General features: G+C 45.8%; 1 protein-coding gene across 2 annotated transcripts in view; it reads right to left on the bottom strand.

Moving 5' to 3' along the window:
• LOC136579015 (serpin B6-like) overlaps positions 1 to 19,310 on the bottom strand; it is a 50,279-nt gene that overhangs the window by 26,165 nt on the left and 4,804 nt on the right. For both annotated transcript variants that reach the window (XM_066579260.1, XM_066579258.1), the window contains exons 2-3: positions 2,228 to 2,407; positions 783 to 920 (exon numbers count right to left, since the gene is read on the bottom strand). In XM_066579260.1, coding sequence (XP_066435357.1) covers positions 783 to 920; positions 2,228 to 2,395 — 306 coding nt within the window. In that variant the 5' untranslated portion in view covers positions 2,396 to 2,407. The remainder of the gene's footprint in view (positions 1 to 782; positions 921 to 2,227; positions 2,408 to 19,310) is intronic.

The following is a 19,310-nucleotide window of genomic DNA, read 5'->3' as shown; positions in this document are numbered from 1 at the left end:
CATGGACTACGCCATAGCTAAACGAGGAAGACGTCACACCACAAGTTCTCATCGCTACTCATATGGGAGGTTTCTGCTACTAAATTACACGCAGGGGAGTTTCTCCTCATACAAGGACTTTGCACAAAAGGGAAAAAAAAAATATTATATAAATAATCAAAATTGATGAGTCTTAAAAGAAGTCTGGCAGGCTATTTTTCTCCCAATAATGCCATATATTTATGCAAGTGCACCTGAACAAGCAGTGCAGCGGTAACTTTGTTTCATCGGAGGCTCCCATCTTGAAATATCGCCATCGAAGTTCTTTCTGCGTTAGATGCCGGCGCACATATATCCGATCCCTCAGTGTGCTACAGGCACATTTGGTGGAACACGTGGCATCATCCTTGGGCAGAGCTGAAGGCGACAGTCAGCAAAGAAGGGGTTGTGTTCAAGTTGAAGAGGCAAAGCAAGAGACTAGGCCGCCCAATGGACAGTCCACCGCTAGTTGGCATACGGCGTGTTAATAGGAAAAAAAATAACTTGGCAGACTTCCTTTAAGGGTGTTTTAGAAGGGGAGATTAGCATTCTGAATGATCGCTCATTCCCGACAAATGTGTCAAGTGATTGAACAATGAATGAGAGTTTGTTTACTGTTGATCAGATGTTTTATTATTTTGTCGGCAGCACATCCCCCTTGTGAAGACATGGACTCCTGACAATGATGGACACTGTGGGGGATGGCAGTTTATCTGCCGCTGTATAAGGGCCTTAGTACAACGTTCATGAGAACAATTACTTACATCAAGGAATGTAAATGACTTCTCGCCATACAGCCGGTTAGCGGTCCGTAAAAGATAATCTGTGCCTGGCTTGTTAATCTCAGAGATCAGGGACTGAAATTCTGCGTGGACATATTTTGCTTTTTCAAACTGCAGAACCTATAAAAAAAAATAAATACAATCACATTTTGGTTAATTTATGGAGTCAAGTAATCTTGTAAAATATATTGTAACCGGTATGTCATGAAGGAAGCTACTAACTGTTACACTGCCGTCCGTCTCCGGGATCACATTCCCAGTTAACCAAACCTTGTGTCGTCCATGTCCGCTCTTAGAGCAATTCTAGCATGAGGATCCAGGAGAACAGATTTAAGAAAGCATCACCAGTGTTGTTGGTTTCGCCTGGAGTTGTCCTTTTATAGCATGAGACTAACGGCACTATGATATTTCTGTTGTATTACCCCAAAGGCTTAACGATCAGGGCAGCAGACGAAGCAGCCGCTACAGGATCCAGGAGCAGCAGAAGATGAGACCCGTCTCCACTGCTGAAGGAGTTTTCCAGTTGCAGAATTTCTTCCTCCCATTGTCCCCCACTTGCCCATAAAGACAAAATCTCATAGAACTTGCCGTTTGAGAGGGTAATGCTTTTCCAGTTTGGGCAGTCGGTCATGTGATCCTGCTTCCCCTTGAATCACTCTTCTGGTGACAAACCGTTAAATTCAGAGTATTCGGCTTCCGGCCATGGTTGGGAACGGTGAACCGTCAATTGCATCGGTAAGGGAGGAGGGCCTGACGACATTGTCCGTTCTTATTGACACAAACATGCATGGACGGACAGCTAGCTGATAGCCTGGCACCAGTGTGTATGGGGCAACATAGGAAACAACTGGGCCCACGTGGGGGTAAATACTGAAAAAGATCGGACAATCCCTTTATAGATCCTTACAGGTGAGGGCAGGTAGTGATCATGGTGTTTCTGCTGCTGGAAACATAAGTAGCAGAGAGTCAATGATGGCGCAGAGTACTAAGGCAGCACTATGCAGTCCTGAGCTCTCACTCACGACCTGAAGGTTGAACTCCGAGTCCACCCATGCAGACTGTTTACACCGGCAGATACATCATTGACTTCACATCAGAATCGTTCAGTTGTTCACAATCGCTGTATAAGTGATTGAACGATCGGCATTTACACCAAACGATAATTGAACAAGCCAACAATGGTTTTTATGCCTGTACGAAATGGACGAGCGAAAAGTGAAAGATTATCGCTCACTTGTGTTTATTTGAGCGTTTTTTTTTAATGATAAAATCGGTCTAAAAAGGGCTAATTTAATTAGTTTTTTTTTTTCAAGTAAAGGCAAAACCAGCCTCATTTGTACCTCACCGGAGAGGGGAGTCAGAATTAAGTGTCCGTAAACAGATACAGTCACAGTCAGTCAGTGTTGCCATAATTTTTTTATGCCCACCTTTGCCATCTGAGCGGCGGTATTTCCTTTAGCTCCTAGATAAACCATTCCAAGAGCGCAGGAGATGCTTATTGGGGAGTAGAACAAGTTGCATTTGTTATCCCTTTCTGTAATCTTTTTAAACAGATTTACAGCAAAGGTTCCATTAGCTGCGCTGAGGGCGTCCATTCTTTATAGAGTCTGCGAGAAGAAAGAGAAATCAATGGTCATTAATATACTTCTAAGACAAGTAACGACACTGCAGGAAGGTCATCGACATCTGGTAACAGGGAAGCATTTATATATATATACATGTTCCTCAATACAGATGATAGCGGATAATTCCTAGGCCACCTTCTGGTAACTCCATCATGCTCCTTGTTGAAGGGAAGACCACTATTACTATGACAGCAGAGCACCCATGGGACCCACCAGATGACCATCATCAGTATAGAGACCCTGTACTTATACTATAGACCAAAAGCCCTCCAAAGCCACCGGATGCCGCCTCAGAGCGGTCATTCTTCCTAGGTGTAATGCTTCCCACTACTTCTTTAACATGGCGTGTGATATTGTATATATACACACATACTGAATGGGGGAAAAAAGTTACATGACACTTGGCTCAAACTGAAAAATTAAGTAGCCAAATAATTTTTTTGTAAGCTGCTGGCGTCCGGAATCTCAGTATGTAATCAGTGAGGTGGGGGGCCGCATGCTGCTGTGACGCCGCTGGGGAGGAACACGCTTCCAGCTGGGGATGCGTCGCTGCATCGGGGGCCACTGTATACTGAGGCAAACAAGGCTTCAGTGCCCTCGCAGGACCTGAAGCCCAGACCACTGTGCAGCCAATGAGCTTCAGGGGCATCACCCCCGTCACTCTTGACTCCACAAGGACTTCCTGGTGGCGTCAAGATACACTAATACCCTATGTGGGTCTCTATCACTACTGCAGCCATTATGGAGGACACTAATACTATACAGTCTTACAGTTGGCCCTTTGAAGGGATCCGTAAGGTTGATGTGGCCCTCGGTGAAAAGGAGTTGGACACCCCTGGACTAGAGCCTATGATTCTGCTCCAGCACCTTCCTTTGTGGACAGTTTCAAAACTAAGGGCTCTTTTAGACAAGTCAATTTATCATTTGAACGCGTGGATGACATACACGTTAGCTAGTTCTCTCGTGCTGCTAGTTTATACAGGCAGATACACAGTTGGCTCGTTCAGCGTTTCATATCCTCTGTGTAAGTGCCTAAGAGCAATTGAACGAGCGCTGTTTAACCTGAACAATTAGCGAACGAGCCAACGATGATTTTCTTGCTGCATAAACTGAGCGATGAATAAAGAATGGATGATTGTTTGCCATTCGCTGCGCTTAGTCTGAACGATTACCATTCATTCATTTTCACTCGTTGGAACAATAGTTTCGTCTAACAGAGCCTTAAAGGGGTTGTCCCGAGAAAGCAAGTGGGGTTAAGCACTTCTGTATGGCCATATTAATGCACTTTGTAATATACATCGTGTATTAAATATGAGCCATACAGAAGTTATTCACTCACTTGTCTCCGTCCTCGCGCTGTCTCTGCGTCCCCTTCACCATGGTACCGTCTAATTTCTTCCTCAGCAGTCTGTTTTAGACGCGCTTGCGCAGTCTGTACTCTCCCCGCTGTGAACGAGCCGCTCCAGCGTGCCCGCGCGATACAGCTCGTCTGTGTGGTCAAGAGAAGGGAGAAACAGCTGTTTGCTGTATTCTCTGGCAGACTCCACCTCCCGCTGTGATGCGTTCTGCCGACCAGCCAATGGGGTGGCTGGATCGGCGTTTCATTCATTACAAGTGCATGCCTCCACCGATGACGTCAGTCACCTGCTCACGTGACCGGCGTCTCGGGAGCGCGCATGAAAGCCTCCTGGAAGCGCGGTGCACCGTGGAACGCACCCTGGGACATCACAGGCGCCATGTTAGATGAAGCACTTTATAAGTTATTATTTCTTCTAAACAGTAAGTAGAAAGCGGTTTATAACCGCTTTAAAGGGCTGCTTTATGCCGGGGGGTGACAGGGGGAATGGGCTAATTGAAAATTTTGAAGTTTTGCCTCGGGACAACCCCTTTAAGTTCCATCTCACAGGAATCCATAGGAAAGGAGTTTTCAGAAAACATAAGCCGGGCATTTGTCCTAGAAGAGGTCTAGCTGCGGGCTAGGATATAGGCTCCTGTTTGTTCTGCACAATCGTGTTCCTCCGCAGAGAGATTTGCAAGTGATTGACTTCCCTACATGCTTCAGGGATCGGTCCAGCGGACATGCCCAGCGTGTGGCATGGCTGCTATTCACCAGAGGAGGAACAGGAATATATTTCTTAAAGTCATAGTAACACAGAAGAGAAGTCTGTAAATTCATTCTGCCATTTGCCGTCTGGAGTCGGGTCCAACATGAAATAACCCCTAGGACCAAACTCTCAAACCTTGGCTATGGAGTTTATGCTCCTCTTCCAGTTTCATAAAATAAAAAAAAAATGGTGATCCCAGGGTCTCCGATCGTAAAGAATAGCAGTCATCTATTCACTAAATATAGTCCAACGACCAGGACCAGGCATTGTGAGGCATTTGGTTGATCAATGCATAAAGCGGAATAAACCAAGGAGCGGCTCGTCCTCGAAGACTCTGATTGTTCCCATTTCCCTTACTATTCAGCAGCATTATATGTTACATGTATGACCGCCTGTAATTACAGTTTACATACAGAATTAATCTACATAAAATAGAAGGTCCTGTGCTGCTGGATGGGAGCTAGTGTCGCTGGCTTGCAGCAGGGTGGTTGTAGGAGATTTCTCTCCTCGCTCTCCCCCGCTCCTCTTCATTGACTTATCATAGCGGCTGTTCAATACTGAACGGCCGCTATTTACACTGAACGATCAGCTCATTGTCCATCATTTATGCTGCATAAAATCCTGATTGCTGATCGTTCAGTGTAAACAGTAGCCATTCAGTACTGAATTAAGTCAATGAAGAGGGGCGGGGGAGCCCCATAGTATGTTTAATTACGCTGTGGATGTTCAGTGCGGATGTCACATCATCAAACGAGGCGAAATCTGCATCAAAACGTGTTACATTTGGATTTTGGCCACATTCACATGGGTGTAAATATGCTGCATATATTTTTAAAATTTGTAATATGCAGTGAATAAAACCCTTTGATTTCAATAGTTATTTACATATGCGCATTTTCATGTGCACATGATGTATAAAAGCAATGTAGCACGCCTCATGTCTGCTGCATATTACGCACTTTGAAATGAATGGGACTGCATATACAGTGAAGATGCACGATATATGCGTATTCACTTCCTATTTCCGCAAAAAAAAAAAATTGCTTTCTTGCGATTTGCGCATGAAAATACGCACAGACGAAAATCATAAGGCGGCCTGAAAAATGCAGGGAGGAGGTGGTTTTTGGACCGAAATATGCTTATGCTCATGTGAATGAGGCCTTTGGTGCCTAGAACGCACCAGAAGTGTAGCAGGTTTTTTTCTGCAGATTCGCTGTGTGTAAATGTCGCCTTGGGCTGCCTGTCCACGGGCGTAGTGATATCCCGCGGCGGATCTGCGCCACGGGGTAGCAGGAGCCAGCTGATGGTTCTCTGCACCGAGCCTATCTGACAGATTCTCTGCTCATGGACGGGGGGTGCGCTATGAAAGTGTTCACTGCGTTACCTGCGGCCAGATTATTGCCGCGGGGAACGCAATAAAAATACGCCCGTGGACAGGCAGCCTAAGGGTACCAGTGCAGAGGATCTACATGCATTACCGTGAGTGCCCTCTCCGGCTGGAGCTGTAAACTCAGTTGTGCCGAGATTCACCGAAGCGTATAACTCTAGCCTGAAAAAGCTTCTGCTATAACCCACAACGCACAGCTTATCATTCTGTCCGTACACTTGCCATGAATAAATGAAAGCCTGCAAATATCAGCCAGTTGTTTCTTATCAGTACAGGTCACATGTAACTGATTGTATTTCTCCCAGTAAAGATATTCTGTAAATGGCACTATACCTCCTCTAAAGGCCCATTTACACGGAAAGATGATTGCTCAAAAGATATTCAAAAGATAACTTGAATGTCAGTTTTGAGTGATCATTTTGCATAAACTACCAAGTAGCTACTTATTGTCTTCTTAGCGTGCAAACAAAGCCTTTTGCTGAATGCAGAGAGCAGCTGGAGTTCTGTTATCTGCATTCAGCTCCATTGTTCTCCAGTGGGATCAGCTACTGAAAGAACACCATCAGTGCTACCCGTGGAGAATTCAGCGTGCGGTCTGATTTTCATGCTGGCTTAAAGTCAGCGATAAACGAATAGCGCACGATGGCCGCACGTTTAGAGAAAGCGATTATCGCCTAAAAGATGGCTTTTGAGCGAATTCTGAGGGGTAATCGTTGTGTCTAAATGGGCCTTTACCCTATAGCCCAATGTCCATGGGTGGGTCGGATTTCGTGCGGGGAACTCCGTACAGAATCCAACATGCCCGCAGCCAGTGGGTCCTGCATACCTGTATTATTCTGGCTGTGGCAATATGTGGACCTCTCAACTTCTGGGTTCAATGTACTTCACGGCTTGCTGTCAGACATGCGCAGTAGCTTTTTTTTGTTTTGTTATAAATTAAATCTCCTGCTTTCTGGTGGCACATCCACAGTATCAGCTGCAGGTGTGCCGCGGATTGGATGAAGCCATCCATGTGGGAACTGCACAAAAACGGAGCATGCCGCGATTTGTTTTCCAGGCAAAAAGGTCCGCAAAACCAATCCACATGCTTTAATCCATTTGTGGACGCCCATGCTTCTCTATGAGCGGCTTGACTTGCGGATCTCTTGCGCGGCGATTCCGCAAATCAGATTTGCCCGTGGACATTGGGCCTTAAGCATTCTGGGTGCGGGAATCCGCAGCGGAATCCAGCCATGGGCCCAGCCAAATATGCAAAGCTCCAAGGACAGGGCTCGACTCCAGAGGCCTTAATCCCTGTAAGAAGGTGAAGAGAGGAGCAGCAGACCGGGTTATTCTTTAAACATGCATCCAGGGAATGCTCCTTTATTGCTCCAACAGATAAAAGTACATGCAACGTTTCAGCCCCTCAGGGCCTTTGTCAAGCTCACAGACACCATCAACTGACCCGGTTATTTTTTATTTCAGTTTAGTATATTTACGCTGAAGTATGGGAATGGGTTCCTCATTTTTTTCCGGACGTTTTGATATATAATATGTATGGTTTTGGATTACAGGGCGTATATAGCGACGGTTTTGGTTGGCATCAGCTTCGGGTTATTTTCTTTCATATATATATTTTATTGTTTTATTCTGTAATTTTGTATTACTTTTGTATGTAATTATGTTTTTTTACTATCTATGTTCCCCATGACGTAATGTAAGACCTCTGGGGAACACTCACATTTTTTTTTTTTTATTTGATACTTTCCCACTGTAGTTGGGGCATCCATAGAAGCCGCATCCATAGGAGCCCCAGTTACAGGGGAAATCAACCCCTGTAGTAACAATAGTCACTGGTATAGCTGATCAGGACCTGCTAGGACCCCCCCAGCTCTGCTGTCCCAGGAAATCCCGCAAGTCACATGACCTCCGAATTATCAGCTGTGACTTAAAAGGGGTTGTCTCGCGGCAGCAAGTGGGGTTATGCACTTCTGTATGGCCATATTAATGCACTTTGTAATATACATCGTGCATTAAATATGAGCCATACAGAAGTTATTCACTTACCCCCTCCGGTGCTGGCGTCCCCGTCGCCATGGATCCGTCTAATTCTGATGTCTTCTGGTGTTTTTAAACGCGCTTGCGCTGTGCGGTCTTCTGCTTCTGGTCGGTCCCGGCACGAGCGGCATTCTGGCTCCGCCCCCTTCTACGCATCATCGCGTAGCTCCGCCCCGTCACGTTTGCCGATTCCAGCCAATCAGGAGGCTGGAATCGGCAATGGAACGCACAGAGCCCATGGTGCACCATGGGAGAAAACCGCAGTGCATCCCTGGGAAAGGATCGGCGGCCATCTTAGGGAGAAGATTTTTATAACTCCATATTTCGTCGGATCGGTGAGTAGCAAGCGGCTTAAAAACCGCTTTAAATTGCTATTTTATGCCAGGGGGGTGACAGGGGGAATGGGGTAATGTAAAATTTTGAGACAACCCCTTTAAGGCCCTTTTAGACACAACGATATTCACTAAAAAAAAAAAAAAAAAAAATCATGTCTTTTCAGTGATTCTCGTTCTGTCTAAATGCAGGGACATTTTGTAGTTTTCGTGCACAAATCTGGATCGCTGATCAGCTCTTATCAGCAGAGCTGGCTGTTATCACAGCAGGCTCTGCTGATAAGTTTCTTTCTGCTAGTTTTTTGGCTGTGAATTCACAGCAGGGACACTGGCAGTCAGATGGAGAACAATACAGCTGTTTGCTTATGCAAAGCAGCTGTTTTCTTCTATTAGCAGCGCGGCTGTCTCCCGCTCTGCTTGCTACTATAAAGTATGCAAAGATGATCGCTCAAAACCGTCACTCAAACTACGGTTTGAGCGATCATCTGTCAGTGTAAATGGGGCTTAACAGCTGACAACCCGTCCTGCTTCTGATTGATTAAAGAAGCAGGCTTTAATCCATGCCGTAAATTTTACATACGGCTGGGCTTTAAGCCTGGTACCAAGCACCGTATATTTACAGTGCTTGGTCCTAAATGGGTTAAATTACGGTCTCAAATATATTTGGTGCAGAACTTAGTCGCCTTAGGCCCCTCTCACACATGCGGTCAGTTAAACAATGCTTGGAGCCACTGCATTTTACAGCAATTTCAAGCAATGTTTTTGAACCCATGTCACGGTGTTGGATAGGGCTTTTTAACGCACCCATCATTATGATGTGTTAAACGTGAAAACACTAAAAGAGAACAGACAGTGCAGGTCTGAGAAGCCCCATAAAAGGCAACAGGAGCGTTGTACCGCGGTGCTCAAGACATTGAGCGCCGCAGATTTTTAACTCCTTGGTGAGATAACCAATTTTAGCCTTTAACGGGTTTTCCAGGGAAATACTATTGATGACCTATCCTCATTGCCGGTCAATAGTCCTGTGATAGGTCATCAGCGTAGATAGAACCGATGCCAAAGCTGTATGAAGTGGAGTGACCTGGTTCATTCACAACAGTAATGCTCTTTTCCCATAGATCAAACAGAGTTTGATCAAACTGTAAGCAGGAGATGGTGGGTTAAGACTGTCTAGTCTAAGGCTGGGCTCAGACGGCTGTAATCCGGGGCGTGCCGCGCACAAGTATGCAATGACACACGTATTTGCTGAGTGCCGCTAATAGCGATGCAGTATCCTGGCATGTATGCACACATAATAAACGCCAAGGCAGAACATGCTGCGGTTTTACTAAATACGTCCCACTGTATTCAGAGCAGGTTTGAGGTTGTGCCATGTATAGAGCCGCACAGCGAGCAAGTAGGAAGAGTTCACTGAATGGGGTGGGGACAGCCCAGACAAGGTCCGGCTGCACGGGAGCTTTAGAGTTCCTTCCATTCTGTATTTAGACACGAAGGAACTGTTAGGAGTTCCAGTAATGTTGTTCTGAAGCGCCACTCATGCCTATGTATTGTTATTGCAAATAGCCTTCTCCTCCTTGGCTAAACACAAGCCTCAAAAGTGTTGGGAGGGGTATTTTTACTCATCTGGAAGATACGTAGCGCGCCCTTTGGGCATATGTACCAGGAACGCACTGAAGGTACATGCTGAACGTACCTATTGGCCTTCTGTATTCTAGAATGTTTTGTGACGTATAGCAGAGACGGAATAAAAAAATTAAAACGAACAGTAAAAAGACTCTAAGGGTGACTGCCCACGAACGGATTTGCACCGCGTTTCCCACGTCAAAAATCCGCATGTGAATTCAGCAGTGGCAAGGTTCTATTGAAGCTAAAAGCTTTCTGCCTGCCAACACACACATGCGGATTTCTACCGCTAATTTTCAAAGCAGGAAAAAAAATTGTGGCATGTTCTATTTTAATACGGATTTCTGCAGCGATAGGGCTCCATTGATATCAAGGAATGGAGACCGTGGAAATCCGTGCAGAAAAACATGATCACTTGCTGGCACTCGTTTTGAATCGCAGTACTCCCGCAGTGGAAAGCCGCACAGCTCGTGGGCGTGAGCCCTTAGCTGATAGGAGGCTGATCAACACAGAAAAAAGTCAATAGTCTCTATAGGCCAAGGCAACGGTTATGGGGATAAATCATATTCCAGAAGATTTCACTGATCTGCTCCAGATTGGTTATAATGAGAAGCTTCATGCATAAATATATGTATTTGAACTCATGGATGCTATCCGTCAGCCCCCATACCCTTCTACCCTTCCTACTTTATTGACAGGACGTACAATACAGTTATACTGAATATGACGCACCAATTACATGCCTCCCCCCCCCATCATCATGGCAACTCATGATTGACCTAGTGTGTAATGGCGCTGATGATTAACATATGTTTACCCCCCAGGTGTATGTTGCTATGTGAACACGCAATTCCAATATACCCAAGTAGCATAGACTTTATTAATATTCCAACCTGGACCAAGGAATACAAGGGAGGAGATAAGTAGCAGCCCCCCCTGATAAGCGGTGGGCATCGCAGATCTTTCTCATAAGAAACCTCTGTAGACAGTGCTAAGTCCTGGGAACTGTGTGTAGGAGTGTGTTGGAGATACCGCACAAGAATGCAACACACACACAGTGTACAGTATTGAACCAGATAACCATTTCACTGCTTGCTATTTTCTATGAAGGTGGAGATATATATATATATATATATATATATATATATATATATATATATATATACACACATACATACATACATACATACATATACATATACACACACACACGCTGATATAAGAAACACATTTATATTATTACTACTACTACATAACAAACCGCACCCCCTTTACATCTTGTGTTCCTGGATGTTGCATTGTACATAATGCCAGGCCCCTATGCCAGCAACACTTTCTTCATGCACCGTTAGGGCACTTTCACGTAGGCGAGTGCAATATTGGTCCAAGGAACAGATATCGAGTTCTTAAACCAGCGTTTATCAACAGCAATTGCAATGTATTGTGAGAAAAAGGCATCACGTACGATTTTAATGTGGGTGGGGGAAAAACAAAAAAACAAAGCACTTCCAATGGATAAAATGGTAAAAAATAAATAAACTGCATGGCATCCGAGTAAGATAGTTGTTTTTCAGGCTCCCATAGGAAATAGCAAGCGATTCTCTAAGAATCGCCCCAAAATGGGACATGCTGCGATGTTTATCTCTCCGACCAACGCTCTTCTCACTTGCGGTATCTGACTACAGCGCAACTGGTTAAATATCGCATGTGAAAATATCAATCCTCCCATCTTGCTGGCTCTACTGGTAGGAGAAAAGAGTGCAGACAAGAAAGGACGACCGATGACAGACACACACACAAACAGACACGCAGACACACACACACACACACACACACACACAAACAGACACACAGACACGGCACGGCGCCTAGAAGGAAACTACTCAGTGTTAAGTGTCTAAGGCCTCATGTCCACGGGGAAAATCAGATCCGCTGTGGATTTGTAACGGGGATTTGGGCTGCGGATGCACTGTAATTGTCATTTGTCATGCGGGAGATCAATTGAGCTATGTGCTCCATGAGCTCCGCACACGTGATCCGCACTAAAATGGAGCATGTCCATTTTTTTCATGCTCCAGAAATTTTTTAATTACCATCCGCGGGTATTTATCTACCTGTGGGTGGTCAATGCATTCCTATGAGCACGGATCCGCATGTGGGAAAAACGCTGCGGATTTAATTCTTATTTGCCCAGTGGACATAAGGCTTACATGTAGGAAGAGGGCAGATTGTGGAGGAAGTGGCACAAAGGGGGCACTATTATTTTGTGGGAGACAAAATGGACACCATCTCCATGTGGCACTAAGAGGGTATTATTATTATTAAAATTCGTTTCAGGGACACAAAAGTGCAATATTTTGTTGAGCGAATAATGGCAATAGTGTGTGTGGGCACAAATTACTCCGTGGAGCACAAAGGTGTCACTTCCATGTTTCCCAGAAAATAAGCCCTAGTTGAATTACAACCCCCACAAACAATACATTACTTAGCAGCGGTGGTCCGAGTCCTCCCACTAGTCTCTGGTGCGCTTGCTTGCAGTCCTCGGCCGTTGACAGAAGATCACTCCCTAATTCCAGGATTCATAAATCCCGCCTCCAGGAAGCGATTGCTCCGATTGGCTGGCAGCGCGAGAAAACCAATCAATGCAGTGCTTGATGAAACAATACAATGGCTGTGATTGGTTCTTAGAGCGCTGCTCAGCCAATCAATGCAGCGCTCGATGAACCAAATCAACAGCCATCCCATTGTGGAGGTGAGACTTTTGAATTGGCTGAGCGGCGTTCATCTCTGCATCTCTGGTGGTGGTTTTTCCTCACTCCGCAGCAGATATCGCTATCGCCACCAGAGATGCAGGGACAAACGCCACTCAGCCAAATCATAAGCCCCGCCTCCACAACACAAGGGTTGTGATTGGTTCTTCGTGCACTGCTCAACCAATCAATCAATGCAGTGAATGAAAACTAATCATAGCCATCGTGTTGTGGAGGTGGGATTTATGAGTTGGCTGAGCGGTATTCAGAAAGTGGTGTAGCCAAACATTATGAAGGCAATTGGCGCGACTTGTCCAGATACATTGCGGGGTAAGGGGGCCACATATTGAGGTTTTGCACTACAGCTTATGACCTTTTAGCTCTTCCCCTGGTCTGTGATTGGCCTGCTTATCTAATATTTTTATTATAACATTGCAGAAGATACATTTTATTTCCCACTAAACAGATGTAGAAGCCACTTCCAAGCTGAGAAATCCAGAAACCAGGTTCAGCATCACCGCCAGCAGGTATGCATTTAGGCACAGTTTTCCAGTGCAAGCCACTTGCAGGTAAAGAATAGAGTGATTTGTTTAGTTTCTGGCATATCAGCCAATATGTTGTTTGCTTAGAGATTGGACTAATTAACTTTCCTTGGGACACAAACCAAAATAAACTATGTAGTCTTGTTGTTCAGGTGGAATTTTAAAGAGGAAGTACACCCAAAATTTGTCTTCTGACAAATTAAAAGTAGAGTCAGTGAGACTAAAAGGTACCTTTACACGGCTATTCATTGTTCCATGTACACGCAGCCGCCAACAGGGCAACGGTGAAAAACCGCTCACTTGTTAGATTTGCTTGGTTTTCAGCAGTTCTATAAACCAAGTGACTGTTGGTCCATGTAAACAGGAGCGGATCGATGTTTACTGTGAATGAAGGCGGTCCGGAACAATCCCAGCCCCCTCCATTCACTTACACAGGAGCAATAGTTGGGCGGTACTCCGTGGGAGGGCGGTCAGGCGCTTATGTACCAGACAGTCGTCCTGTATAAAGCCTCCTTCCCACGAGCGTGACGGGCTCCGCAGCGTAATATTCCGCTGTGAAGCCCGTCACGGCGCCCCCCAGAGCCCCTATACTTACCTGCGGGAGATAGCGTGAAATCGCTTCCCCGCCCACCACCGCCGCGTCACCGCTCGTCACCGCTCGTCACCGCCCACCGCTCTCGCGTCACCAGCCGTGTCACGTGACGCGGCCGGACCGCGTCATTTGGCGTCATATGACGCTCGGCGGTGGGCGGGAAAGCGTTTTTTCACGCTATCTCCCGCTGGTTACAGCGGGAGATAGCGTGAATGGACGGCTTCCATTGACTGCAATGGAAGCCGTCAGTGCGTACAGCCCGTCCTCACCCGCAGAAAATAGAGCATGCTGCGGGTGAGGACGGGAGAAATCGCGGTGCGTAATTCCGCGGTGGAATTACGCATCGTGAGCATGGAGCTATTAGGTTCAATAGAACCTAATAGCTGCGTGCAACGCAGCGGATTTTCGCCGCGAATTACGCGGCGGAAATCCGTTCGTGGGAAGGAGGCCTAAAGGTACCTTAAATCATCAACTTACCAGACAATGGCTGCAGAATGTCTCAGATCTCAAGTCTCTTCAGAAGTCCTCAGAGGGTTCAGTTACCCGGAATCTCTGGCCATTTCCTACATCTAAAGCTCTATAGTTTTGAAGATGTGAAGACATCCAAACTTACAGACTTTACAATGTAAACTACTGTCCCATCTCTACGGATGTCAAAACATACATTACAGTGCAAAAATGGGTAAAGGTTTGAAGCCACCGAAAGGGTTATTCTGGGGGTTATTTTGAGCAAACTTTGCTACAAAGACTCAATGATACCATCATTAAAAAGGGGCTATCCAGGCAGCGCCCGTCGGGATACAGCTCCGCTGACTCATTATTGGCAGCCCGTAACGGTCCCACAACATTCTAGTAATGGTGATAGACTCATTATCGGCGGCCCATCACTGTCCCACAACATTCTGGTAATGGCGATATACTGTTGGACCTCAGCACTCTATAGTCCCATTGTGTGGGGGATGATGGGAAGAGTGGGCGGTGTGAGAACCAGGTCCATCTCCAGTAGCAGAACTTGTTTGCTGTCATTACCCACTTAGAGGGAATCTGGCACTTCCCCCACAGCACCAAAAACTAAGTTATCCTGATTTTAAGGGAGGTGACAGGGAGCCAAGGGATGTGTTTTTTGTACTCACCCGCACCTTGGTTCCCATGACGTCACCTGCTGACGTTCATGTGTCGCATAAAAATCTGACTTTTCAAAGCGCAGTGTGCGCGCTCTCAAACTTTCAAAACTAGTCTTACACCCGGTCAACCCCTTCAAGGGTCTCCTGGAGCATAGTCTGTTGCTGACTTTAAGGGTGACTACTTCATTAAAAGAAGCTTGAATGTTATCAGATTGGGATCTCTTCGGCACCAACCCCCCCCCCCCCCCCCCCCCAAAACACATTTACTGGCTTGATAGTACTGCTTTCTCTCAGATCTGCTAATAGGAGTTTGGACTTCCCCGTATCTATGAGGAGGCCAACAGCACCGCTCTCTCATGCAGCGGTTACTCTGCAGCTGCCCAACAGTTGGTAATATGGTTACATTTTTACTACTAAAATATGTTACACTTGTATTGCTTTTTAGTTTTTGGTTTTTTTTGTTTACCAGACTTTATTTTTATTCCAATGATGCCTTCCTACATTCAGATTGAAGCTTGTACAGCTCCAATGTCAGAAGACGTCCGACAGGGTATTCTTACCGTCTATTGCCAGCCACTCCGCTGTCCGAGCCTCTCTGGTGCGCACACACTGGCTTTAGCCAGCAGATGGGGCCGTTGTATAACAGCAAAAAGAGAAAGCCTTTTAGGAAACCCTGAATCCAAAATTGGATTGGAAAGGGTTAATAGCGATCAAGGTAATGGCTTAGGCAGCTTTCACCTGCACATATCACGCACGCATCTCACACGTGGTGAACGCACAGTACACTGCATACTGACAAATCCACATATGCCATGTTGGCGGGTCATGCACATCAAGATAGAGCATGTTGCTTTTTTTCCCCGTTTTGCATGCATTTCGCACGCTGTGTGAGAAGATACATTGCTGGTGATGTAAAGTTAAGTTACCGGGTATTTCGCATGTGATACACAGTAAAGTGTGATTGTTCTCAGTAAGAGAAACCAGGTAATCTTGAGTATAGGAGACCTTTTAACCCCTTAATGAGGCGGCCCTTTTTTCCCCTATTTTCGTTTTTTCCTCCCCCTTTAAAAAAAGTCATAACTCCTTTATTTATCCATCGACGTCGCTGTATGAGGGCTTGTTTTTTGCGGGATGAGTTATAGTTTTCAATCGTGCTATTTAATGTGCCATATACTGTACTGAAAAACGTAAAAAAAATTTTAAGTGAAGTAAAATGAAAAAAAACAAACAAATGAAATTCCGCCATCTTTAAGTGCGTTTTGTTTCTACAGCGCACAAACTGTAACAAAAACTATATGATAACTTTACTCTATGGGTCAGTATGATTGCTATGATACCCAACTTGTATAGTTTTTTTTTACTATACTACTCTTTTCAAGACATTTAATTTTTTTAAAATTATGTTCTGCGGTCATCTTCTGCGCGCAATAACTTATTTTTCCGTTGACGTTGTTCAGCGAGGGCTCATTTTTTGCGGGATGTCCTGTAGTTTCCGATAGTACCAATTAGGAATATATACAACTTTTCGATCGCTTTTTATTGTGTTTTTTCTGGGAGACAGGGTATCTGAAAAAGTGCATTTCTGGCGTTTATTTTTTTCTCGGACGGCGTTCACCGTGCAGGGTATATAATAGGCTACTTTGATAGATTCGACTTTTACGGACGCAGCGATACCAAATATGTATTTTTATTTTATGATTTAGACTTTTTAATTACAGATATGGCAAAATGGGCGTGATTTAAACTTATGACTTTTTTTTTTTACAATTAAAAACACTTTATTGATTATTTTCACTTTTCTTTTAAGTCCCCCTGGAGGACTACAATATGCGATGCTTTGATCGCTCCTGCAGTATGACGTAATGCTATATCATTTCGTCATACTGCTTTCTGACAGGCAGTCTATCAAGCCACCCCGACGGGGATGGCTTGATAGGCAGTCTCCAAGGAAGCCCTGGGGCCTTATGGGATGTTCGGGGGATTTAAATGCCTGTCAGAAATGACAGCGGCATTTAAAGGGTTAATAGCCGCGACCTCTTTGCATACATACCTCGACGCTCCAGGACGTAAATGTACGCCCTGGAGTGGGAAGGGGTTAATGGCTAACAAAAATATCTGATGTTACAGCAAGCTTCCGGGATATCGCCCGTCGTTGGGCTGACAATCACACATTACTGGCTAACACCGTGCCAAAACTTTTTCCATGATACGTAGTAAAAACCGGGAGTGCGAGAGCGGCCCTAGACAAATATGATCCCAGCTTTCCATGGTCCTTGCTGTGGAGTGGTCTTTGGGTCCATTTAGACCTGCCGATTTCTCGTCTCAACGAGCGAATGACATCAGAGTTCTCTCTGGCCGCCTGTTTATACAGCAGATACATCACTGGCCCATTCACACGAGAATTCGCTCAGTCGTTTACATTCGCTGTATAAGTGAGATCGACTGAACGAGCGCCCGTTAACGGGACGATTAGTGAACGAACCAACGAGGATCTTTATGCTGAATGATGAACGAGAAGTGAATGATTTGTCATTCAGCATTCAATTGTTGCTCGTGTTTACTTCTTTGAATGATTATCGTTCCGTGTAAAGGGGCCTTTATATTAAGTGCTTCTGAAAGATACTTGTAGTATGCAGTGCAGAAATGGCTTAATTTAGTCATTAAAGGGGTTTTCCTGGGAGAATACTATTGATGATGTATCATCAGGATAGGTCATCAATAGTTGATCGGCTGGGGTCCGCCGCTCGACCAGCTGATTGTGCTCCGGCTGACAGCACTGAAATTACACAGAGGTCGGCGCCAAAGCCTCTGCGCCAACCTCCATGTAGTGGCGGGCGCTTGTAACTGCAGGCACGGCTTGTGTCAATTTCAATGACAGCGGCGCATGCAGTTACAAGCACCGGCCACTACACAGAGGTCGGCGCGGAGAGTTTCGCTGCTTCTGCTTTGACCTATGTGTTATTGCGGCGCTGTCAGTCGATCGGTCAGGATCCAGAGCGACAGACCTCAGAGGATCAACTACTGATGACCCATCATCAATAATATTCTCCCTGGAAAACCAGTTTAATTTTATTAAAAACAGGAAATACTATAACAAAAAAGATAAACATTCACTTAGAATTAGGCCGCCTGCAGACGAGCGGGTCGGATCCGGCAGCGAGAAATCTCGCCGCGCGATCCGACCCCAGAGCCTGCAGGGACGAGCGCGTACTCACCCGCGCCTGGCGGCCCCGGCTCTTTGATGTGCTGGCTGCCGCGCAGCCGGCGCATGCGCAGACCGGAGCCGGCGGCCAGGTGAGTGCGTGCCCCGCAGAAAATTAGAACATGCCGCGGTTTGTTTGCCGCGCGAGATTTCGCGCGGCCAAACCGCGGCCGTCTGCATAGGAGTGCGTATTGTAATGCACTCCTATGCAGACTTTCAGCGGCGGAAATCCCGCGGCGGGATTTCCGCTCGTCTGCAGGCGGCCTAAGCTTTACATAAACGAGGTATAACCTCATAGGACCTTAAGCCATTTGTCAGCTTGTATTCTGGTGAAAGGTCAGTACTGCCGCACCCAGAAGATAAGTGTTTTAGCACAGCGACGGTAGACGATGCTGATGCTACATATCCCTCTATGTCACACTCCAGGGTTATTCCAGAAGGAACGCCTTGTGGCTGCTGTTATACACGGCAGGCTCACAGGTCTGGTAGTGAAAAAAAGGGCGCTCCATGCAGAGTTGGCCTTCGGTTACACGGCACCCTGTGTAAAAATTCTGTCCGATTTTCAGTCCGCCCAAAATCAGAGTAAGAAAAAAGAAGAATTGCAGCACTTTCTATTCTTGTCAAAAATAGCACGTCACTGTACGGTGTCCTGCACATCGGAGTGTACACGCAACTTTTTACTAGTTCGTGCGCATGTAATCTAAGGGCGCAATATTAGTCAAGGAAACCTGCGAACACGCAAATTTTTTTTTGCAATCAAATAGGTTTTGTGAGCGCGTTGCAATATTTTTCTGCTCCCATAGGGAATAGGCGATTCTTCAACACAATCACCCAAAAATGGGACACGCTGCACTTCTCACAGCGCTGCGGGACATAAATCACACATGTAAATGCAGCAATTACAAACAGGTTATTTTCCTGTGCATCTCGCAACGCACAGAAATCATGTGGGAAAAAGCGTGGGTGTAACTACACCCTAAGGCCACCTACAAACGGGCCGAGAAACCCAGACTGATATCACACTTGTCAATATGTGCATTTCATGCAAAAACGGCTCGGCTCACAGCTCGGACGTTGTGATCCTCCGGCACTTGTGTAGTGGCCCAGAACACCATCCTGGTCCCCTCTATAAATGTCATACGTTTGTCCTATGTGGATGCACTGTGCAAAGCTGTCTTGTCATATCCAGTG

Source organism: Eleutherodactylus coqui, chromosome 9, assembly GCF_035609145.1.
Source record: "Eleutherodactylus coqui strain aEleCoq1 chromosome 9, aEleCoq1.hap1, whole genome shotgun sequence".
In the NCBI taxonomy this organism is placed as follows: Eukaryota; Metazoa; Chordata; class Amphibia; order Anura; family Eleutherodactylidae; genus Eleutherodactylus; species Eleutherodactylus coqui.
This window is presented reverse-complemented; position numbering and strand designations above follow the sequence as displayed.